General features: G+C 43.0%; 1 protein-coding gene across 1 annotated transcript in view; it reads right to left on the reverse strand.

The window, feature by feature from the left end:
- Positions 1-22,891, reverse strand: part of mfge8b (milk fat globule EGF and factor V/VIII domain containing b) — a 44,351-nt gene extending 21,460 nt beyond the window's left edge. Inside the window, exons 1-3 of the mRNA XM_052465209.1 lie at positions 22,675-22,891; positions 831-953; positions 80-211 (exon numbers count right to left, since the gene is read on the reverse strand). Coding sequence (XP_052321169.1) covers positions 80-211; positions 831-953; positions 22,675-22,756 — 337 coding nt within the window. The 5' untranslated portion in view covers positions 22,757-22,891. The remainder of the gene's footprint in view (positions 1-79; positions 212-830; positions 954-22,674) is intronic.
- Positions 22,892-24,840: the final 1,949 nt, after the last annotated feature.

The raw sequence follows: 24,840 nt of genomic DNA on the forward strand, positions 1-24,840 counted from the left end.
ATGTGCTTCCATACTAAAACAGCTTGTCTAATAGATTCTATGTGAATGTAAACTGGGCAATTTATGGAGTGGCTCTTACTGTTTTGGCAGTGGACTCCGTCAAAGCCATCTTGGCACGTGCAGATGTACTCGCTGAAGACGTCCCCTCGGCGTGACTGGCCAGTCACCTCACAGATGGCATCGTTCTTGCAGGGGTTGGGGTTGCAGGGCCCTGGGTAGTAAATATAACTTATTATTAACCCTTATTGTACCAGGTAGGCTGACCGTGATCAAATTCTCTTTTTACAGCAATGACCTAGGGCAGAGTAGCAAGGGAGGGGGAGAGGGAACGATCGGATTAGGATTGGAAATACAGTGTAGTAGAGGCAGCCTCTCAGAATCTTCCTCTAACACTGTCTATGTAACATCTGTCGGTGTATAACACCTTTATGAAGCCACTGAAAACACCCAATGAAGACTTCCTATAAGCATTCATAACAGCTTGGGATTTTATTAGGATTCCCATTAACTGACGTCATAACGACAGCAAGTCTTCCGGGGATCCGACACATAACCAAAAAAATGACATTAGAGACAGTTGAAATACCTGAAAGGTAGCATTTAATCATTATATTCAGGGATCAGTATTTGTCCAGTCATGTTTGATCTCATTAGATGTATTTAAAAAAAATGTTTTCTTGGTGGTGAATTGACTTTTTGCTTGGGAAATATGAGTTGGTATAACTGGCTTACATATAACTTTACAATTTAATACCTATCCTTGATACTCAAGTCAAAGACCTATAAATCGCTATATAATACAGATATGAATACTGTTCTTTTCTCCGTACCAGCCTCTGTGTCGTTGCAGGTGTCCCCGGTGTATCCGTCGGGGCAGATACAGATGAAGGGGGCTCCGGCCCCGGTCACACAGATCCCTCCGTTACCGCAGACGTTTACCTCACAGTAGTCACCTGGGGGGAGAGAGGAACCGTGAGCATTATTGAAGTCAAGAGACCTCTTTCTCAAGGGAGAAAAGGCAATTGTTTATTTAACAATGTATACAGATACAGTTCCCTTAGGGAACAATGTTTCTAGCCTTCTCTTCTCTCTTCTAGCCTAATTCATACAAAGTTAATAAATTAACCTTTATTAGGTCAAAAGAGCCTAACGTATTGGGAAAACAAATATAATATACACATTTGCCTGTTACACCGTGTGACGATTTCACATTCATAAATGTTTTAGCATAGCAATATGGCCAGTTGGCTTTCCCGGAGGGGGGGGAGAGAGAGAGAGAGAGAGGGGGGGGGGGGTCTGATAGTTTGGCATTTCCTGTCTGTGGTGACACAGAGTGATTGAGATAACACGCTGACATCACACTATATACTCCCACACCATATACTCACACTTATCCAGAACGACTCACAGGAGCAACAAGGGTTAAGTGCCTTACTCAAGGGCACATCAGAATTTTCATCTAAAATCGGCTTGGGGATTTGAACCAGCAACCTTTCGGTTAGTGGTCCAACGCTCTTAATGGATAACCTACCTGCCACCCGTATTCGGCCAAGGGATGATACAGCACTGACTGTCATGAGTGGCTTGGCTGCACTGGCCTAGCCTGCTGACACGACAATACTAGACACATAGACACTGGATGTTTCCAGTCACTAGTGTCTAGTTCCACTGTTGTCAGTTAGCCCACAGCATGTCAAGCTTTAGGGTAGGGAATCAGACCCTGCGTCCCAATAATCTTTACTTCACTCCGTACACTGCTCTCCCACAAGTGTAAAACCATTGGATTGGAGTAGAAATGGGCGACAGGGAGTTTCCACCATATTTCTCATTGAGGAAACACAGTGTCGCGAGGGTAAAAAGAAAGCAATGAGGGGAAATGTGTGTTTTAAAAAAAATGCTAATTGTAGATTAGACAACTGGGGAAAAAATTGCAGTCTCCAATATAGACAGTGATAAATCAGAAGGAACTTTGACAGTAAGTGGGGAACACTAGATTGCTATGAAGTGTTGCTTAAGACACTGTAGACTTGGCACTTTCCCAAATGGACACTGACCATTTGGATAATGTTCAAGGAAGTTGAGGTAAAACATATAGACAGACCGTATATAGGCCATCCAATTAGCTAATTATGGGTTCAACATAAAGTGAAAATAAGCTCATGTTCACAATAATACAGTGAGTGCCCTAAACAGACTCATCCAGACTGCTGCCTCATATTTAGTTCCCAGCCGCCCACCTCAAACATAGGTTGGAAAGTCGTAGGAGTAGTAGAGTGTTTGGAAAGCTACTGTAAACTCCTGGAGGCTGTCATTTTGCTGAGGTTATAGTTCTTCTCAGCGGTCCTAGAGAGCCTGGCCTCCCACAAGGCCATGGTGAAAATGGCACGTTCATGAGAGACACCAAACTTCCTGTGTCTCAGTCTTCCCCTTCTATATTTCTCTGGCATCAAAAACACACCAGAACCTCTGTGCAAAGTTTATCCAGGGTGAACACGGCTCGAAGACGTACCCGTGGAGCTCACGTCTTCATATCCTGTTTTGGGAACAGACTAAATGTGGTTTCAGTACAGTAGCTCCCATTTAAGTGAAGAGGCATTGGCCCTGTTCAAATACTTTAAAGTCCACACATCCTTCCTCATTCTCTAGAGGTAATCACAGATCATAAGTGTTTGATTTCGATAAGATAAAAGAAAATCTGCCACCGAATTGCTTTTCCACAATCTAACAAATTCAGATGTGAGGAAAGGATGCATTTCAAAGTATTCAAAAAGAGGGCCATCGTCCAAGACCTTTTAAGTCTTCCTCAGTCGGATCTTCATTTTTACAAATGCCATCCATCTTCTTCTTCACAATGTACTGCCTCTCTATTTGGCAAGAACCTGCTAGTAGAAATAGATACTGGACAGATGTGAATGCGTGATACATTTGCACCAACATCCTTTTTCGATATGTAGCCTAAAGCCAAGTCATCAACATGCATTTCCCAGGGATATCTGTGTTACAGTGGTGTCTCTGGAGAGTTGTAACATGGCAAAGCCTTGGCTGGCAGCACCCACACAACCTTATCTAAATGTTTCTGTCTGTTTATCTTCAGGAAGGAATAAAAACCTCCCTTTTCCTACCAAAGCTCCTTCAGAAAAACCTTGATAGCTGAGCAAAATGTAGGCCTAGAATGACCTTCTGAACAATGACCTAACTGGGTATACTTGAGATTCTTCAAAGTAGCCATCCTTTGCCTTGATGACAGCTTTGCAAACTATTGGCATTCTCTCAACCAGCTTCATGAGGTAGTTACCTGGAATGCATTTCAGTTAACAGGTGTACCTTGTTAAATGTTCATTTGTGGAATTTCTTTCCTTCTTAATGCGTTTGAGCCAATCGGTTGTGCTATGACAAGGTGGGGGTGGTTTAGCCCTAATTGATAGCCCTAATTGGTAAAAGCCCAAGTCCATTTTATGGGATAGGATAAGTAATCCTTCTCACCCCCCTTTTAAGATTTAGATGCACTATTGTAAAGTGACTGTTCCACTGGATGTCATAAGGTGAATGCACCAATTTGTAAGTCGCTCTGGATAAGAGCGTCTGCTAAATGACTTAAATGTAAATGTAAATGTTATGGCTAGAACAGCTCAAATAAGCAAAAGAGTAAACAGTCTTTAAGGATCGGCCCCTTTTTTTCAATTTTCGCTTAAAATGACATACCCAAATCTAACTGCCTGTCGCTCAGGCCCTGAAGCAAGGATATGCATTTTCTTGGTACCACTAGAAAGGAAACACTTTGAAGTTTGTGGAAATGTTAAAGGAATGTAGAATAATAAAATATATTAGATCTGGTAGAAGATAATACCAAAAAAAAAAAAAGTTTTTTTTTTGCACCATTATATTTGAAATGCAAGAGAAAGGCCATAATGTATTATTCCAGCCAAGGTGCAATTTAGATTTTGGCCACTAGATGGCAGCAGTGTATGTGCAACGTTTTTGTCTGATCCAATGAACCATTGCATTTCTGTTCAAAATGTTGTATCAAGACTGCCCAATATGCCCAATTTGTTAATTAATAAATGTTCATGTTCAAAACTGTGCACTCTCAAACAATAGCATGGCATTCTTTCACTGTAATAGCTGCTGTAAATTGGACAGTGCAGTTAGATTAACAAGAATTTAATCTCTCCTGGGAAATGTTCTAGTTACATACAATCTCATTCTAACAGCATTAGCCTATGTTAGGTTAACCGTTCCGCAGGGGACCCACCAATTCTGATGAAGGTCAGTCAATACGGAAAATTTCAAGAACTTTTAATGTTCCTTGAATGTTTCAAGGGCCGTTGCAAAAACCATCCAGCTCTATGATGAAACTGGCTCTCATGAGGACCAACACAGGAAAGGAAGACCCAGACTTACCACTACTGCAGAGGATACGTTCATTACAGTTACCAGCCTCAGAAATTGCAGCCCAAATAAATGCTTCAAAGAGTTCAAGTAACAGACACATCTCAACATCAACTGTTCAGAGGAGACTACGTGAAATCAGGCCTTCATGGTCGATATTGGCGGATGTGGTGGATTGAGACACAGTCCATGCAAAAAAAACATCTCTGTAACTTAAACTGACAGGTTGTGATGGGGATTTTTAAAATTATATTTCTTAATTTCTTAGATTGACACACGGATGCGACAATAGACTTAATTATAAGCATGGGAACTTTTCAAGAAAAAAAAAACATTTCGGCTGGCTAATTCCCATCAACATTATATTTTCTCCTCTAAGTAAACATCTCTTCACAAACACAACTGATTCTGTATTGTGAAACAGCCTAAGACCAATTTCAAATGCATTGCGTTGTTCAGCTAAAGTCACCTGACCAACATAAAATGATAATAGGGAAGTGGTTTATTAGTTTCTATAATTTCCGTGATAACCTGTGGCTTTTCATTATAGCTAAAGTATCACTTTCATTTATTGAGAAATGACAGTTTCATTTTTCTGACTCATTGGCGGTAGGTCGCGGAATTGGAATTTCAGTTTACTTCCTGAATTGACTTTAATTAAAATGGCATTGACCAACCCTTATCGTCAGTATTGAATGAAGATGGAGACAGAGCATAGGGTGGAGTTTAGAAGGGCATTGCTGAATCCTTGGCAGCAGCGGGATTATTAACATGTTTGATCAGCTGAACTGCTTGATCAGCCTCTCTCAACAGCTGAAGTGTTGAGTTCGGGAAGGAAGGAAGTCTTTGAGGAGACTAAAGCTAAAGGCCCTTTTATCATACTCATCGATTATATTTCATCTCTGTGAGCGTAAAAATATATATATATATTTAGTACATGTATTGGCCAATGAGGAAAAGTTAATAGCAGTTGAATAAACATGCCCTGATAAAAGTGTCTGCAGTGGGGGGTTTTAAAGGGATACGGTGAAATTTAAGCTGTTTTTCTACTTACCCAGAGTCAAACATACTCATGGATACCACATTTATGTCATCTGAGTGAAGAAAAACACAGTATGCCTTTAAGATATTTTGTTCACATTTTTATAACAGTTTTGAAATTGTTGACCTCTCTCTGTTCACATAACACCAACAGGATCCCACGGCTGCCACAAAATGTGACACTATTATGAACCAACCAGAGAGTCATTCAGCTCAGTGTGGCTGCCAGGGTTGGAGCACAGGACATTGTGTTATAATGAACTTTGGTGAGTAATAGCCCAGACCTTTCCCATGTACCAAGTCCCCGCTGGTCCAAATACCAGACAAAGGCTGTGGCGTCCCAAATGGCACCCTATTCCCAACATAGCGCACTTATTTCAACTAGAGCACTATGGACCCTGGTCAAAAGTAGTGCACTATATAGAGAATAGGGTGCCACTTGGTACGAAGCCAAATAAAAATACCCTGAGCCACAGCCACATGACTCTAATCAGGAAGTACACAGGTTGAGACAAAGAGAGTGGATTTGAGTTCACTGAGGGATCAGCAGCTCGGGATATAAGGCAGGCAGAAACTCTCCCGACTCACGTTAACTCTATAATGAGGAGTGTGAGTTAGCAAGGCAAGGTATTTGGTATTTTATTAGGATCCAATTAGCTGTTGCAAAAGCAGCTGCTACTCCTTCCTAGGGTCCACACAAAATGACATAATACAGAACATTAATAGACAAGAACAGCTCAAGGACAGAACAATTTAAAAATGCCACCCATAGCCTACATATCAATACTGTACATACAAAATATTGAGGTCAAATAGGGGAGAGGCGCTGTACCGGCGCTGTACCGTGAGGTGTTGCTTTATATGCTATTTTTAAACCAGGTTTGATGTTAATTTGAGCAATATGAGATGGAAGGGAGTTCCGTGCAATAATGGCTCTGAATAATACTATACGCTTTCTTGAATTTGATATGGATTTGGGGACTGTGAAAAGATCCATGGTGGCAAATCTGTGGCATTAAGTAACTATGCAAACAATTTGGGATTTTCAACACAAATGTTTTTTTAGGAAAATAAGAAGTGATGCAGTCAGTCCAACTTTTTGCCAAGAAAGACTGGTATCGCATAGTATTTATATTATCCCTCTGATTACAATGAAGAGCAAGACATTCTGTTCTGGGCCAGCTGCAGCTTAACAAGGTCTTTTACTTTGCAGCACCAATCTTGATTATTATCCAGTCATGTGGTTAAGACAAAACTAGAGCCTGCAGGACTTCGGAGTGTGGTGTCAAAAAAGCAAGGCATCTCTTTATTATGGACAGACCTCTCTCCATGTTTTAACCATGACAGTTTACGATCTCAGATAACACCAAGTAATTTAGTCTCCTCAACTTGTTCAACAGCCACACCATTCATTACCAGATTCAGCTGAAATCTAGAACGTAGGGAATGATTTGTACCATATACAACGCTTTTAGATTTTGAGATATTCAGGACCAGTTTATTACTGGCCACCCATTCCAAAATGGACTGCAACTCCTTGTTAAAGGTTTCAGCATACAGTGCATTGAGAAAGTATTCAGACCCCTTGACTTTTTCCACATTTTGTTACATTACAGCCTTATTCTAAAATGGATTACATATTTTTTCTTCATCAATCTACGCACAATACCTCATTATGACAAACCAAAAACAGGTTTTTAGAAATGTTTGCAAATGTATAAAAAAATATATATCATATTTACATAAGTATTCAGACCCTTTACTCAGTACGTGCACCTGGCATCAATCATTACGCGCACCTACGCTCCATCATGAGGCACACCTGGACTCCATTACCTCACTCCTTACCTCCCCTTTATTTGGCACTCCCTTGGGTTCATTCCCCATTCCCCTCATGCAGTGTGACAATGTGTTTCCTGTCCGTATGCTTCTCTTGTATTGGTCATGTTCCGTTTATTATTAAACTCACTACCTGCACTTGCTTCCCGACTCCCAGAGTCTCCGTTACAGAATGCTGCCTCAACAAATGGAAGCAGTAGGAAATCAGGAATTCTCCCAGACGGTCAATGAACAGGGATACCTACTTCGTCAACACCATGATCAGCTGGTGCAACTGGGGACGGCTATGGAAGATGTTCTTCGCAGTCTTCAATGCTTAAACCATACCCGAGAGGCATTGCCTTCAACTAGCGGAGAATACTCTGCCATCAGTCGACCCGGAACACCAGTCCATTCAGCAGTCCACTCAGGTCAGCGATGCCCGTCTGTCCCTCCCGGATAAATATGATGGAACGCCATCTAAATGCTGTGGCTTCCTACTCCAGTGCTCCCTCTCTTTTGCGCACAAGATGGGAGCCCCACCACTGAAAGGTCCAAGGTTGCCACGGTTATTTCTCTGCTGACAGGGCGGGCATTGGAGTGGGCTACGGCCGTCTGGGAGAGAGTAGAAGAGGAGCTGGTTTAGTAAGAGGGATTCATGGACTGTAGCAGCATCCAGTGGACTGAAGCAGGTTCTAACGGATGGAATGAGCCGGCGCTCCATACGCTATTCAGAAGAGGACTGCAAGAGGAAGTCCAGACGGAACTGGCATGTCGAAATGACAACCTCTCCTTGGATGCACTTATCACGATGGCCATCTGGATAACCTACATTGAGAGTGTCGGTAGCCTCATTGCTTCTCTTCCTCCCTCAGTGACCACTCTGTATCAGAGCCTGTACCCATGTAGGTAGGGGTCACAAGACTCCCCGCGGCTGAACGACATAGACGGAAAAAGCTGGGGCTCCTTTCCTAAGGAGTGGTCCAGCAGTGTCTGGTATGTCCTACCTTGGGGCCACGAGAGCAGAGGAACGGTCACGTGATCTTCCACCTCCTGGGGCAGGTGTATCTCATCTGCATCATTTTCTGCCAGACCCTTTAGTGTCGCTAACACCAACAGGCTGTCCATCGTACTGTTTTTATAGTGCTAGTGGATTTCGATGCTGCAGGGAACTTTATTGAGCAGACCCTTGAATCCTCCCTCAACATCACCTCATACCCGCTCTCCTCTCAGTTTCCGGTTCAAGCCCTGGATAAATCGACCACTAGGATCCGGAACCTGGGGTCTGGGACGTACTGTGTCTTGCAAAATTATTCACCCCCATTGGTGTTTTTCCTATTTTGTTGCATTACAACCTGTAATTTAAATGGATTTTTATTTGGATTTCATGTAATGGACATACACAAAATTGTCCAAATTGGTGAAGTGAAATTTCTTAAATAATAGTGGTGTGTGTATATGTATTCACCCTTTGCTATGAAGCCCCTAAATAAGATCTGGTGCAACCAATTACCTTCAGAAGTCACATAATTAGTTAAATAAAGTCCACTTGTGTGCAATGTAAATGTCACATGATGTCAGTAATATATATATATATATACATATATATACACACTGCTCAAAAAAATAAAGGGAACACTTAAACAACACAATGTAACTCCAAGTCAATCACACTTCTGTGAAATCAAACTGTCCACTTCGGAAGCAACACTGATTGACAATAGATTTCACATGCTGTTGTGCAAATGGAATAGACAACAGGTGGAAATTATAGGCATTTAGCAAGACACCCCAATAAAGTAGTGGTTCTGCAAGTGGTGACCAGACCACTTCTCAGTTCCTATGCTTCCTGGCTGATGTTTTGCTCACTTTTGAATGCTGGCGGTGCTTTCACTCTAGTTGTAGCATGAGATGGAGTCTACAATCCACACAAGTGGCTCAGGTAGTGCAGCTCATCCAGGATGGCACATCAATGCGAGCTGTGGCAAGAAGGTTTGCTGTGTCTGTCAGCGTAGTGTCCAGAGCATGGAGGCGCTACCAGGAGACAGGCCAGTACATCAGGAGACGTGGAGGAGGCCGTAGGAGGGAAACAACCCAGCAGCAGGACCGCTACCTCCGCCTTTGTGCAAGGAGGAGCAGGAGGAGCACTGCCAGAGCCCTGCAAAATGACCTCCAGCAGGCCACAAATGTGCATGTGTCTGCTCAAACGGTCAGAAACAGACTACATGAGGGTGGTATGAGGGTCCGACGTCCACAGGTGGGGGTTGTGCTAACAGCCCAACACCGTGCAGGACGTTTGGCATTTGCCAGAGAACACCAAGATTGGCAAATTCGCCACTGGCGCCTTGTGCTCTTCACAGATGAAAGCAGGTTCACACTGAGCACATGTGACAGATGTGACAGTCTGGAGACGCCGTGCGGAACGTTCTGCTGCCTGCAACATCCTCCAGCATGACCGGTTTGGTGGTGGGTCAGTCATGGTGTGGGGTGGCATTTCTTTGGGCGGCCACACAGCCCTCCATGTGCTCGCCAGAGGTAGCATGACTGCCATTAGGTACCGAGATGAGATCCTCAGACCCCTTGTGAGACCATATGCTGGTGCGGTTGGCCCTGGGTTCCTCCTAATGCAAGACAATGCTAGACCTCATGTGGCTGGAGTGTGTCAGCAGTTCCTGCAAGCGGAAGGCATTGATGCTATGGACTGGCCCGCCCGTTCCCCAGACCTGAATCCAATTGAGCACATCTGGGACATCATGTCTCGCTCCATCCACCAACGTCACGTTGCACCACAGACTGTCCAGGAGTTGGAGGATGTTTTAGTCCAGGTCTGGTAGGAGATCCCTCAGGAGACCATCCGCCACCTCCTGCCCAGGCGTTGTAGGAAGGTCATACAGACACGTGGAGGCCACACACACTACTGAGCCTCATTTTGACTTGTTTTAAGGACATTACATCAAAGTTGGATCAGCCTGTAGTGTGGTTTTCCACTTTAATTTTGAGTGTCATCCAGACCTCCATGGGATGATACATTTGATTTCCATTGATACATTTTTGTGTGATTTTGTTGTCAGCACATTCAACTATGTAAAGAAAAAGGTATTTAATAAGAATATTTCATTCATTCAGATCTAGGATGTGTTATTTTAGTGTTCCCTTTATCTTTTTGAGCAGTGTATATATACACACACACACACACACACACACACACACACACACACACACCTGTTCACAAAGGCCCCAGAGTCTGCAACACCAATAAGCAAAGGGCACCACCAAGCAAGTGGCACCATGAAGACCAAGGAGCTCTCCAAACAGGTCAGGGACAAAGTTGTGGAGAAGTACAGATCAGGGTTGGGTTACAAAAAATATCAGAAACTTTGAACATCCCACGGAGCACCATTAAATCCATTATTTAAAAATGTAAAGAATATGGCACCACAACAAACCTGCCATGAGAGGGCCACCCACCAAAACTCACAGACCAGGCAAGGAGGGCATTAATCAGAGAGGCAACAAAGAGACCAAAGATAACCCTGAAGGAGCTGCAAAGCTCCACAGCGGAGATTGGAGTATCTGTTCATAGGACCACTTTAAGCCGTGCACTCCACAGAGCTGGGCTTTATTGAAGAGTGGCCAGAAAAAAAGCCATCTGTGGTATGACTTAAATATTGCTGTACACCAGCAGAACCCATCAAACGTGAAGGAGCTGGAGCAGTTTTCCCTTAAAGAATGGGCAAAAATCCCAGTGGCTATATGTGCCAAGCTTATAGAGACATACCCCAAGAGACTTGCAGCTGTAATTTCTGCTAAGGGTGGCTCTACAAAGCATTGACTTTAGGGGGATGAATAGCTATGCACGCTCAAGTTTTCAGTTTTGTCATATTTCTTGTTTGTTTCACAAGGCTTTTGACCTGGGCATACATGGCTGTCGTCGCTGAACATCCTGGGATCACCCGTACTATTCAATCTCTCCGAGAAGCATTGGTGGCCCACCTAAGCACAGGACGTTATTTGTTACGTCAACTCCTGTTCTGTGTGTGCCCAAACTAAGTCCCACCGGCACGGTCCAGCAGGGAAGATCCTTCCCGTGCATCAGCATCCCTGGTCTTGTCTGCCAATTGACTTTGTTACCGATCTCCCCTTCTCTGACGGTTTCACCATCATTCTGGTGGTTGTGGACAGATTTGAAAAATCATGCCGGTTTATTCCGCTCTCTGGTCTCCCTACAGCTCTCCAGGTCGCTGAGGCACTGTTCCAGCAGGTCGTCTGGCACTATGGCCTTCCGGAGGACATTGTCTCCGACCGTGGGCCTCAATTCACGTCACGGGTATGGAGGGCTTGCATGGAGAAACTGGGGGTCACGGTCAGTCTCACTTCCGGTACCGGTCTCAGTCCAACCGGCAGGTGGAGAGGATGAACCAGGTGCTAGGGTGGGTTCCTGAGGAGTCACTGCCAGAACCGGCATGGGGAGAGGACCCGATTCCTTCCCTGGGCGGAATATGCCCAGAATTCATTATGTCACTCCTCCACCGGGCTAACTCCCTTCCAGTGTGCCCTGGGTTATCAGCCGGCCCTGGCTCAGTGGATTCCGAGCCAGACCGAAGCCCCTGCTGTGGACAAATGGTTCCGGTGCACCGTCCGTCAGAAGGAGCAGGCAGACCGCCACCACAGTGAGACTCCCGTATTCCATCCTGGGAATCGTGTCTGGCTCTCTGCCAGGAATCTCCCACTTGGCCTGCCCTGCAAGAAGCTGAGTCCCTTGTTTGTGTGGCCATTCAAGGTTCTCCGGAGGGTCAACAAGGTGACGTATAGGTTACGGGTTCCTAGTGACTACCTTATCGCACCTTTTCATGTCTCCCTTCTCAGGCCGGTGGTTTCTGGTCCCCTGGCTGATGCTGTCCCCGACAACACCCCTCCACCCCTCTTGGACGTCGAGGGAGGTTCTGCCTATGCCGCGATAGCCCTACTGGACTCCCGGACATCGTGGGGGTTGGCTCCAGTACCTGGTGGACTGGGAGGGAAACGGCCAAGAGGAGCCATGTTGGGTTCCGGTGGAGGACATTCTGGATTCCAACATTATCCGTGATTTCCATCTTCACTGCCTGGACCGGCCCGCTCCTCGTCCTTGGGGCTGTCCCTATGGCCTGCGGCGTCCTGTGGCGTCGGGGGTACTCTCACATCTACTCCCACTCCTCCGGCGTTCGGAGTCGCCAGCTTACTAACCACCGGTCCTGGCAACCATCATCACACACACTTGCGCTTCATCATGAAGCACACCTGGACTCCATTACCTCACTCATTACCTCTTTTATCTGGCACTCCCTTAGTCAATACTGTCCATACACTACTTGTATTGTTCCCTGTATTATTAAACTCACCATTTGCACTTGCTCCCGACTCCCAGCTTCTCCGCTACAAGCTTGTCCACCTCTACTTGGGGAGTTTATCCCATTCTTCTCCGCAGATCCTCTCAAGCTCTGTCAGGTTGGATGGGAAACGTCGCTGCACAGCTATTTTCAGGTCTCTCCAGAGAAGTTTGATCGGGTTCAAGTCAGGGGTCTAGCTGGGCCACTCAAAGACATTCAGACTTGAAGCCACTCCTGCTTTGTATTGGCTGTGTGCCTCGAGTAATTGTCCTGTTGGAAGGTAAACTGTTGTACTATTCTGAGGTCCTGAGTGCTCTGGAGTAAGTTTTCATCAAGAATCGCTCTGTACTTAGCGTTCATCTTTCCCTCGATTCTGACTAGTCTCCCAGTCCCTGCCGCTGAAAAGTGTCCCCACAGCATGATGCTGCCCCCTTCCATACTTCACCATAGGGGTGGTGCCAGTTTTCCTCCAGATGTGACACTTGACATTCAGGCAAGTTTCATCAGACCAGAGAATCTTGTTTCTCATGGTCAGTGTCAGTGTCCTTTAGGTGACTTTTGGCTAACTCCAAGCTGGCTGTCATGTGGCTTTTACTGAGGAGTGGCTTCCGTCTGGCCACTCTACCATAAAGGCCTGATTGGTGGAGTGCTGCAGAGATGGTTGTCCTTCTGGAAGGTTCTCCCATCTTTACAGAGGAACTCTGGAGCTCTGTCAGAATGACCATCAGGTTCTTGATCACCTCCCTGATCAAGGTCCTTCTCCCCCGATTGCTCAGTTTGGCTGGGCGGCCAGCTCTAGAAAGAGTCGGTGGTACCAAACTTCTTCCATTTAAAAATGATGGATGCCACTGTGTTCTTGGGGACCTTCAATGCTGCATACATTTATTGGTACCATTCCCCAGAGCTGTGCCTTGACACAATCCTGGCTCGGAGCTCAATGCACAATTACTTCAACCTCATGGCTTGGTTTGTGCTCTGACATGCACTGTCAACTGTGGGACCTTATATAGACAGGTGTCTTTCTAAATCATGTCCAATCAATTGAATTTACCACAGGTGGACTCCAATCAAGTTGTAGAACCATCTTAATGATGATTAATGGAAACAGGATGCACCTGAGCTCAATTTCAAGTCTCATAGCAAAGTGTCTGAATACTTATGTAATTAAGGTATGTTTTTTTATTTTGAATATATTTGCAAAAAAAAAAATGTTAAACTGTTTTTGCTTTGTCATTATTGGGTATTGTGTTTAGATTGATGAGAAACATTTTAAACGTAATCTATTTTAGAATACGGCTTTAACATTACAATGTGGAGAATTTCAACAGGTCTAGATACTTTCCAAATGCCCTGTATATAATGCTGTATAGACTGTCTGAGGTCTGTGTTCAAGAGTCACTCCAGATTAATCTGCTACTGAGAGGATCAAGCTCACATGCTAACTACACCAGTCACGCGTGTGCATCTGCCATCGCAAGCATTTTGATTTTCACCATCCACGCAAGACGAAATCATGACATGCAGGTTAAAATATCATATTTCACCGGTCATGCATAAAACCCTCTTTTTAGCTGGTTCTTTGAAGAATTTTGACCTGCACTAAATTGTGTGTGTATATACTCTGACGCTTAATCCACAGATAACTAACTAGGTTTACCTTTTTATCTTTAAATGAATCTCTTCTTGTTTTGTCTTTAAAAAATCCACGTGGGTTTGTAGTTTCCTGGCATCCAATAAGGAGGGGACTTGCGCGTGGCACATTTCAAATAGAACCAAGTTATATTTTAGCACTTGGCTACTCAGACGCTCATTCACATGCGCAAGCGGTGTAGGTGAAATGATTGAATATCATGTATATGTACATTTATTTTTCAATGCTCGTGCACACAACGTGGCCCGTGAGGTTTGCATGTCAGGCTGCTTGGGCCAACAGACACCAACAGGGGTGATCGCATTAGAAAGGCAGGTGGAAAACAAAAACAACAGACTGACTGGAGACATTTGGCGTCATTTCAAAAAGACCTGGGACTGTTTACTCGAGCCAAGTTCCCTACAAACTCCCAGGAGTGGTCCATTTGAGGACAATTAGAAGGCCAGGAGGGGAGGGCAGGAGAAGGTTGTTGTCATGCTGTTGCAATAGAATTACCAGGCTTAATTCGCTACAAAAAGAATGCGCCTAGACGTAAGTGGGCAGTCTTCTAATCGAATTGATGCGCAAGAACATCCACTGCAGACAAAGTTTATTCTTGCTGCGCGTGTACGTTCAATGACAAAATGTGCAGTTAGTAGATTAGTAAGCACATCATGCTATGCAACCAAGGGCAAAATCACGTCTCCTATAAAAAGGGAGCCGAGAACACTCAAGTTATCATCAAGCATGACATGAAGCTAAATCAGGGGTATAAACAAAATGATAAACTGGCTGGTTCGAACCCTGAATGCTGTTTGGCTGACAGCCGTGGTATATCAGACCGTATACCACAGGTATGACAAAATATTTATTTTTAATTATCTAATTATATTGGTAACCAGTTTATAATAGCAATAAGGCACCTCAGGGGTTTGTGGTATATGGCCAATATACCACGGCTAAGGGCTGTGTCCAGGCACTCTGTCACGAATAAGAACAGTCTTTAGCAGTGGTATATTGACCATATGGAAAAAGGCTGTTTTGTTTGAAAATGAGATTACAAAACCAAAAGTGCACTGATTTAAGAGCACACTAGTCGTGTTGTATATCTTGTGTACACACACTACCGTTCAAAAGTTGTGTCACTTAGAAATGTCCTTGTTTTTGAAAGAAAAGCAAAAACAAAAATGGCCATTAAAATAAAATAACATTGATCAGACATACAGTGTAGACATTGTTAGTGTTGTAAATGACTATTGTAGCTGAAAACAGATGATTTTGTATGAAATATCTACATAGGCCCATTATCAGCAACCCATTATCAACCCATTGTTAGCTAATCCAAGTTTATCATTTTAAAAGGCTAATTGATCATTAGAAAACACTTTTACAATTATGTTAGCACAGCTCAAAACTGTTGTGCTGATTTAAAGAAGCAATCAAACTGGCTTTCTTTAGACTAGTTAAGTATCTGGAGCATCAGCATTTGTGGGTTCGATTTACAGACTCAAAATGGCCAGAAACAAAGACATTTCTTCTGAAACTCGTCAGTCTATTCTTGCTCTGAGAAATGTAGGCTATTCCATGCGAGAAAATGCCAAGAAACTGAAGATCTATCCGCAATCCAAAAATAAACAACTTATATAAATACACATAAAAAGCCATTCTCAAACATAGGCTAACTCTCATAGCCTAGAGTACTGTAGCTTCTATGAACTTCATGTTATTGGCATAGCCTTGTCGCCAAGTCTGAATGCCTACCATTTCTACTTGTTACACTTCAGATTGTGTATAAATCACTGTTCCGAAACTGTTCTTATCAAGTGAGTCGCTTTGCTGGCCACAAAAGGATGCTGCGAAGTTTGAATTGAGTTTGGCTGCATGTATCAGATCATAGGATGGCATTTAAAATATTTAACACAACAGATTGGAAAGTGGGACGAACGACACCGAGGCCCAAATTGGAATGTTCCATTTTGCAAAGAAAGATTGATTAGCCGGTCGCTATTAAAAATTAATACGAGGCCCTCGGAAAGAGTTGACATTAAACGAAGTCATCAGAACAAAAATGAGACGGGTCCCCAAAGGCAGGACCCTACTGGCACTGCAGATGGCAAAGGCTATGGCAGGCTGCAGCTTTTTGAAATGGTTCATAGGACACACACGTGCACACACACGTCAAGCATTTGGCCCTGAATCCAACTATATTTAGCCCTGGTTCTCTCAGCAGCCCCGTGTGGTCTTGTTGTGAGAAAAAGTAAGCCTCAGCATGACACAAATCATGGCTTTGCACTTCCCTTACCACAACACTGACCAGTGACTTGACCCAGCACAAAGCTTGACCCAGCTAACAATTCTAGGGAGAGAGAATGTTTTTGTAATGATATGTTTGAGTGTCCAGTTTTCCGTTAGTTAGGGGGAAATTCTATGCATGTTAGCAAAACCCCCCTGAGAACCTATTTAGCATGTTGAAGCGTTAGTGTTAGGAGAACATTCCCTTAATGTCAAACAGAACTTGAAAAATGTATTTTGGGACATCACCAGAACAAGCTGGGAACTAGACAAAAAACCTCCACGGGACTATGCCAGAACGTCCTGCTTTAAACAGTTCCCATGAAACATGTCTAGAATATCTTATATTCTGAGAACATGGCAGTTTCTGTATATGTTTGGCATGATGTTGATGCAATATTCTTCTAACCTCCAGAAACTGGACTATTCTTGCAACGGTCCAATGAAACCATACAACCGACCCAAACCATACAGTGCTGGCTCTGATATTTAATTTTCACATTATCCTTTCTAGCAACTATTGTGGATGTACAGTATAACCAGGCCAGCCATGTACAGTTCTGATAGTGTAAATCTACATTAGTTACAGCATTGAATCTTACTCTGAGCCTTCCCAATCAAACCTACCCCTAACAAAACCCCAGAAAACCTGCCTTAGTTCCCAGAACCTTCAGCTCTTCCCTAGCTTTGTAAACAGTGTGTATGACACTGTTAGGGCTGCATGCAGACCAAAACAGTAGCTCTTCCTTGCCTCCTTGTCTCTCTCACTGGTGCAGCAGTGATCTTAAGTCCAACTTTAATGTGTCCAGGCGACAATACACTCGTGTCCCCCGTGGACCAGTTCATATATTTATTTTACATTTATTTTAAATGTATTTATTTAACCTTTATTTAACATAAAACATCCTCCATTCAGGCTGCAGAGTTGGCGGTTTCCTCCTTAACTGGATTCCTTAACATTTAATTTGAAAAAATCCCTATTTACAGTGACGGCCTACAGGGGAAGTGGGTTAACTGCCTTGTTCAGGGGCACAACAACAGATTTTTACCTTGTCAGATCAGGGATTCGACCCAGCAACCTTTTGGTTACTGGCCCAACGCGCTAACCACTAGGCTACCTGCCGCCCCCTAATGGTAGCCATGTTAATGACATGTATTGGAACTCATTTTAGAGTAAAACGAGATTTAGAATATAATACGTGTATTTTTCAACCCAGATGCACTTATTGTAATGAATGTATAGTTTACAGGTTTACTAAATGACATGTTCATAAACTTGTGCAATGTGAAAAGTCTAATTAACAATCGATATATAATATCAATTTTAAAAAACTCATTAACACCATAGTCTTGAAATGGGCACAATATCAGTGCTTTGGCTTTGAGATATGTGTATTTACCGCTGCTAGCCTTATGCCTCTAGGAAGAAAATAAATGAGTTTAGACTACATTTTAGGGCAAGGACTTTCTCTTTTAAAATGCACTCACTGGGATTCTGGGCTGCATCATGTTAGCTCCCCACTCATGTTGCACTGAGCACACTTGAATAATACAACACGGCATGTAGAAATGTTGCAACTATTAAATACTGGTTTGCAAAACAACTTGTATTACAGGCTAGAACACTCTACAGTGCAAGACTGAAGATACCGGTAGCTTCCAGCCTTGTAGGCTACCTTTCCTTGCTAGCTTACAGCTGAAGCATACATCAATTCATCATTGATAAATTCATGCATACACCGAAACACCCTGACCTGTTTCACCTGTCTTTGTGCTCGTCTCCACCCACCTCCAGGTCTCACCCATCTTCCCATTATCCACTGTGTATTTATACCGGTGTTCTCGGTTTGTCTGTTGCCAGTTCGTCTTGTCAGGTCTTACCAGCGTTCTTTCCCGCCTTCCTGTTTCTCTAGTTCTGTTTCCTAATTATTCCCGGTTCTGACCATTCTGCCTGCCCTGACCCTGAGCCTGCCTGCTGTCCTGTACCTGCCTGCCTCTGACCTGATCACAAACCTATGCCTGCCCTTGACCTGCCCGTTGCTTGCCCCGTGTTTCTAATAAATAAATCGGAGAACTGTACTATCCGACTCCCATGTCTGCATCTGGGTCATATCCTGAGTTGTGATATACATGGCTTTCTCTGAAAGAATGTACAAAAGTTCCATTTTGTGACTTGGCTTTAATTTTGCTATGGTATCGTTTTGGTATTGTGATGGTATCGAGTATCATGACAATAAACCTGGAATCGAAGTCCAAATTCTGGTATCGGAGTCTCAGAATCATTCTGTTACCATGGAATTGCCCATATCCAATATGCTTTTTGTTGTTGTCGTTGACATTTTGTCAAAAGGAATGGAGCTAAGTTTTGTCCATCCCTAATGATATTCACACTTCTATCACCGCTGCAATTTGCTTGCCTTGATTGGTGGTTATTAGCTGGCCAAAATAACAGTATTCCATTCATTTACGCAGTTCAGATTTATTTCGATTTTAGGTAGTAATCAATCGATATCCTATTGTAAACTTGTTGGAAGTGAGAGGAAGCTTTAGTCATCTTCCATCATTTTTTGAGCCGCATTCTATTTCTTGCTACGCCCTGCCACTTGTCTTCACTCCCCTCAAAGACGTAAAATCATCAGATAGGTGTCGATGAAATGTCTACCAATACACCAATCCATTGATTTTAAATCTTTGAGGGGGTGTGAACGAGTGCACAGGCGAGAAGGGGTGAGAATTGAGATTGGGCTCCTGTCATCCTATAGTAGCCTAGCGCACGCAGTCTTCCCGCTGTCTCAGTCATCAATAATCATTAACAGCCGACTCAGATAAATAGCGATGTGGCTATTAGTTGTCATTACTAAGTAGTTGTCATTATTATGAGTAATGGTGCCAGTATGCTCTGAATTACCAGCAAATCAATTATTATTTTACAAGTGGTGCCAACGATTGTCAACAAAATGAGGAATCCAATCCAGTCACCTCATCATGAAGAGATCATCTTCAACTAGGAGCAAGCAAGGTAAGCAAGCTAGTTAAGTACACAACATCATTAGCTTAACCGCTAGGCTACCTGCCTGCCCTTCGAGCAGAGCAGGAAGGCCCATTGCCCTAACACAGACACAGTGTGTACACATGTTGCTCCAGAGCCAGTGCTGTTCTTCCTTCAGACAAACATTCATAAACAATGTGCTCATTTGCACAATATCTTTAGTTCACATTCGCTTGTTAATTTCCAAACTCACCAAGTAGCTACTACCTACACTCATATAACTTTATAAGCTGGATTGCCTATCTCTGCAATTAGTTTGTTGTTTGCGGTCATTGGCCTATTTAGGTCGCAGCCTCTATGGAAATTTGCTAGTACTTGTGCTAATTTTGTTAGCATTCTGGTGATAGACACCAATGGGTTTTTTAGCAGCCCCTTGTGTACTAAAACGGTAATAGGGAGAGGTTGAAAATGTCAGACACTTGCCAGCTGTTCAGCGCATGCTCTGCTTACGTGTCCTGGTAATCCGTCTGTCCCTATGGCCTTGTGACTGTTAACCTGTTTAAAAAGGTTGGCTAAGGCGAGTGTGGTCACACAGTCATCCGGAACAGCTGGTGCCCTCATGCATGGTTCAGTGTTGCTTGCGTCGAAGCAAGCACAGAAGGCATTTAGCTAGTCTGGTAGGATCGCATCACTGGGCAGCTCGTAGCTGGCTTTCCCTTTGTAATCTGTGCCGGTTTGCAAGCCCTGCCACATCTGATGAGCATCAGCGCTGGCATATTAGGATTTGATCTTAGTTCTGTATTGATGCTTTGCCTGTTTAATGGCTCGTCGGAGGTCGTAGTGGGATTTCTTGTAAATGGACGGATTAGTAGTATCCCACTCCTTGAAAGCAGCAGCTCTAGATTTTAGCTCAGTACGGATGTTGCCTGTAATTCACGGCTTCTGGTTGGGATATGTACGTATGGTCACTGATGTGGTAAACTTCTTAATGCCATCGGATGAATCCCGGAACATATTCCAGTCTGTGCTAGCGAAAATAGTCTTGTAGCTTAACATCTGCTTCATCAGACCACTTCTGTATTGAGCGCGTGCGTCACTGGTACTTCCTGTTTTGAGTTTTTGCTTGTAGGCAGGAATCAGGATAGAGTTATGGTCAGATTTAGATTTCCCAAATGGAGGGCAAGGGAGAGCTTTGTATGCAATTCTGTGTGTGGAGTAAAGGTGATCTAGTGTGTGCGTGTGTGTGTGTGTGAAACATTTGGGTCTACATGACAATTTACTTTCTTGTGTACCAAAATAAATAAGACTGATAAAGCACGTGAAACATGTTGTTTTCTTCCCTTCGGGGTAAGTTGGTGAAGAGTGGGTAGGCTCATGGATCTGGTGGCCAGTTTTGGAACCGAGGTGGTTTTCACCATGGAGCACTCAGCTAAAGTGTGTGTGTCATTGACAGTCTCTCCCTCAGACACACAAACACAGAGAGAAAGACAGGACATCTAATGATCACAATCAATTAGCTAAAATGATGGAGTTGTCAGTAAACTTTAATGAATGATGATCTAAGGTGTTTGCGTTAGAGATCACTTTGTGTTTGTCAAAGAGATAGACACGGTCAAATTAATTCATATCAACATGAATTAAATCCTTTCTGCCCACTGCCATTGGGGTCTTTTGCCCACTAGAACTCTACTATTTTACTTGCCTCACTACATATTTATATTTTGTATGATTGTCTTGTATTGCTGTGAGTATTTGTATTGTTTTTACTATTCCTGTATGACAAATTTCATCTTATCTCTCAGCAGATGAGATTGTTCCACCTGGCCATGGAGATGTCGGCAACGCATTCCAGTACCTTTTCCTGCAAGCTGAAGTTCAATTATTGTCATTATTTTGGTGCTTATTTCTGTGATCTTTCCTGCCATCCAGGGTTGTCTATTAGTGTTTATTTTGAAGGATTTGTTGTTTACTGTTCATAATCACACTGAAATGTAAAATTATCCCATTTAAATATATTTGTATATTATTGTTCAGTGTAATAATTAGTTCTAGTAATGTTTATTTGATACAAACAACACCAGCAATTGCAGTGAGTGTTGGTGTTTCTCTCATGCCTCTCAATGCAGTTAGAATGAAACGGAATAGAATCTTTGAATGTGGTTCTCACTTCTTACTTTTTGACTGAAGCACACTTTAAAAGCTCATAACTTGGGTTCTGGTAAAGATAGCTCAGTGATTTATACATATCTGGATTGGGGACAGTGTGTAGTTTGAGGAAGAAACCAATGCCACCATGTAAATGGTTTCCCCCATACGTCCTTTCTATTCATCCACGCATGTCCTGGATGCAAAGTATTTTCTATTCATCCACGCATGTCCTGGATGCAAAGTCCTTTCTAATCATCCACACATGTCCTGGATGCAAAATCCTTTCTATTCATCCACACATGCCCTGGATGCAAAGAAAGCAGAGTGCCAACGGCATAAAGATGGGACATGGGCAAACATAATGGGCACTACTGTGAGGGGCACTTTGAACACAATGCCCTTAGGTAGGTGTTCGTTATTTCATGCAGAGGTTTTTATACCTACTTATGCCTAATCCGAAGAAATGCTTATGTTATCTTTATACCTATAGAATGACAATTAGCCAAGTTGGTTGATATGGAAATGCTTTTTTAAGCACTGTTGCTACAGGGGGAGTGAATGAAATTAGATTAGCCAAGTCAATCACACTTAACCAAGTACTAGATAACAACAACTGTGTTCAAAACTGTCCATTGTATATTGTTAAGTTAAATACTAAACAACACAAATGTAAATACACAAACATATATATATATATATATATAAAATTCCATGCAGCAATGTATTCCCATGCCTCACTCAAGGACCTCTCCAAATGCCCAAAACAGGAATGGGGTGTTACTTTGGGATACTGAATTGATAGTGCCATTTATGCCAGCCTTGGAATGTCCAGTTTATACCCAAACACTGTAAAAAATATATATATATATAAATTGCGTAGAGAAAAGGACACCGCTTTCCAATGTGTGCTCAATATCCACCTCGGACCGACACACGGTGTGCTCAGCGCATTATAAACGGCTTAAACTAGGTTAACTGTAAACAAAACAAAAACAACTTACCATTCACTGTGGAAATGGCACCAACCAGAAAACAAACTACAAAGAGTGGTATGGAGAACGCGAAACGAATTTGGGTCTTCATTGTGGCTTCTCTCACTCTCTCTTTGAACTGTTGGGACAAAAACACAGCTGCTCCGTGTGGTGTTGCTGCGTTGGTTGGTGAGATTGAAAGATAGGCGGTGTCAGAGTGAGAGCGCGTGTATCTCTGCTTCCATCCAACGAGTTTCTGTTTTATAATTGTAAGCCCTCCCTGGGGGTGTGATTTGAAAAACGGTTTAAAGTAAATATAGCACGGTGAAAAGGCGTGGGGTGTAACTGTTAGAGTAGTGATGCGTTATTGATACATTATTATGTATCCTAATAAAAACTGTTCAGTTAGGAAGTAAGGTATGATAATACAAAAAACTGTTCAGTTAGGAAGTAAGGTATGACAATAAAAAAAACTGTTCAGTTAGGAAGTAAGGTATGATTTTTTAAAAACTGTTCAGTTAGGAAGTAAGTTATGACAAAAAAACTTGTTCAGTTAGGAAGTAAGGTATGATCATTTTAAAAACTGTTCAGTTAGGAAGTATGGTATGATAATAAAAAAAACTGTTTAGTTATGAAGTATGGTATGATCAACTGCCATTTTTTTTTACCAGCCAGGGATTTGGTGGAATGATATTTCCCTTCACACATTATAATGGCATGGAATCGTATGGAATGGGAATAGCATGGAACGGAACAGACAGTGGTGGAAAAAGTACCCAAATGTCATACTTGAGTGAAAGTAAAGGCTCCTTAATAGAAATGACTCATGTAAAAGTGAAAGTCACCCAGTAAAATACTACTTGAGTAAAAGTTTAAAACCAAGTATTAAGTTTTAAATACACTCAAGTATCAAAAGTAAATGTAATTGGTAAAATATACTTAAGCATCAAAAGTAAAAGTATAACAAATTCTAATTCATTATATTAAGCAAACCTGAGGGCACCATTGTCTTGCTTATTTCATTTGTGGCTAGCTAGGGGCACACTCCAAAAAACAGACATCATTTATAATGAAGCATTTGTGTTCATTTAGCCCACCAGATCAGAGGCAGCAGGGATAACCAGGGATGTTCTCTTGATAAGTGTGTGATTTGGACTCCTATGCTGTCCTGCTAGGCATTTGAAAAGTACTTTTGGGTGTCTCGGGAAAAGGTATGGAGTTAAAACTACATTATTCTTTCGGAATGGAGTGAAGTAAAAGTAAAAGTTGTCAACAAAATCAATAGTAAAGTACAGATACCCCCCAAAAATACAAAGTAGTACTTCAAAGTAGTTTACTTAGTTACTTTACACCACTGGGAACAGAACAGAAGAGATCAGATCAAATCATAACAGAAAATAAATAATATAGAAAGAAATATAATAGAATATAAATAGATACCTGATTGTCCATTTGGTTAGAACTGAATAAATCTTGAGTGCCAATCAATTAAGTATGGAAAGGTGAAAACATAGTCATTATAAAAAATAAACAATGTTTTTGTAATGCTCTTCGAATGTGTTTTGTATCTGATAAGCCAACTGTGGTTGCAAACCAACTTTTGATTAAAATGTGGCTTATAGGCCTCCCGAGTGGCGCAGTGGTCTAAGGCACTGCATCGCAGTGCTAGCTGTGCCACTAGAGATTCTGGGTTTGAGTCCAGGCTCTGTCGCAGCCGGCCCCGACCGGGAGGCCCACGGGGCGGCGCACAATTGGCTCAGCGTCGTCGGGGTTAGGGGAGGGTTTGGCCGGCACTAGCGACTCCTCTGGCGGGATGGGCACAGTGCACGCTGACACGGTAGCCAGGTGTACGGTGTTTCCTCTGACACATTGGTGTGGCTGGCTTCCGGGTTGGATGGGCATTGTGTAAAGAAGCAGTGCAGCTTGGTTGGGTTGTGTTTTGGAGGACGCATGGTTGGGCATTGTGTAAAGAAGCAGTGCAGCTTGGTTGGGTTGTGTTTTGGAGGACGCATGGTTGGGCATTGTGTAAAGAAGCAGTGCAGCTTGGTTGGGTTGTGTTTTGGAGGACGCATGGTTGGGCATTGTGTAAAGAAGCAGTGCAGCTTGGTTGGGTTGTGTTTTGGAGGACGCATGGTTGGGCATTGTGTAAAGAAGCAGTGCAGCTTGGTTGGGTTGTGTTTTGGAGGACGCATGGTT

This window comes from Oncorhynchus keta, chromosome 17 (assembly GCF_023373465.1).
Source record: "Oncorhynchus keta strain PuntledgeMale-10-30-2019 chromosome 17, Oket_V2, whole genome shotgun sequence".
NCBI lineage: Eukaryota > Metazoa > Chordata > Actinopteri > Salmoniformes > Salmonidae > Oncorhynchus > Oncorhynchus keta.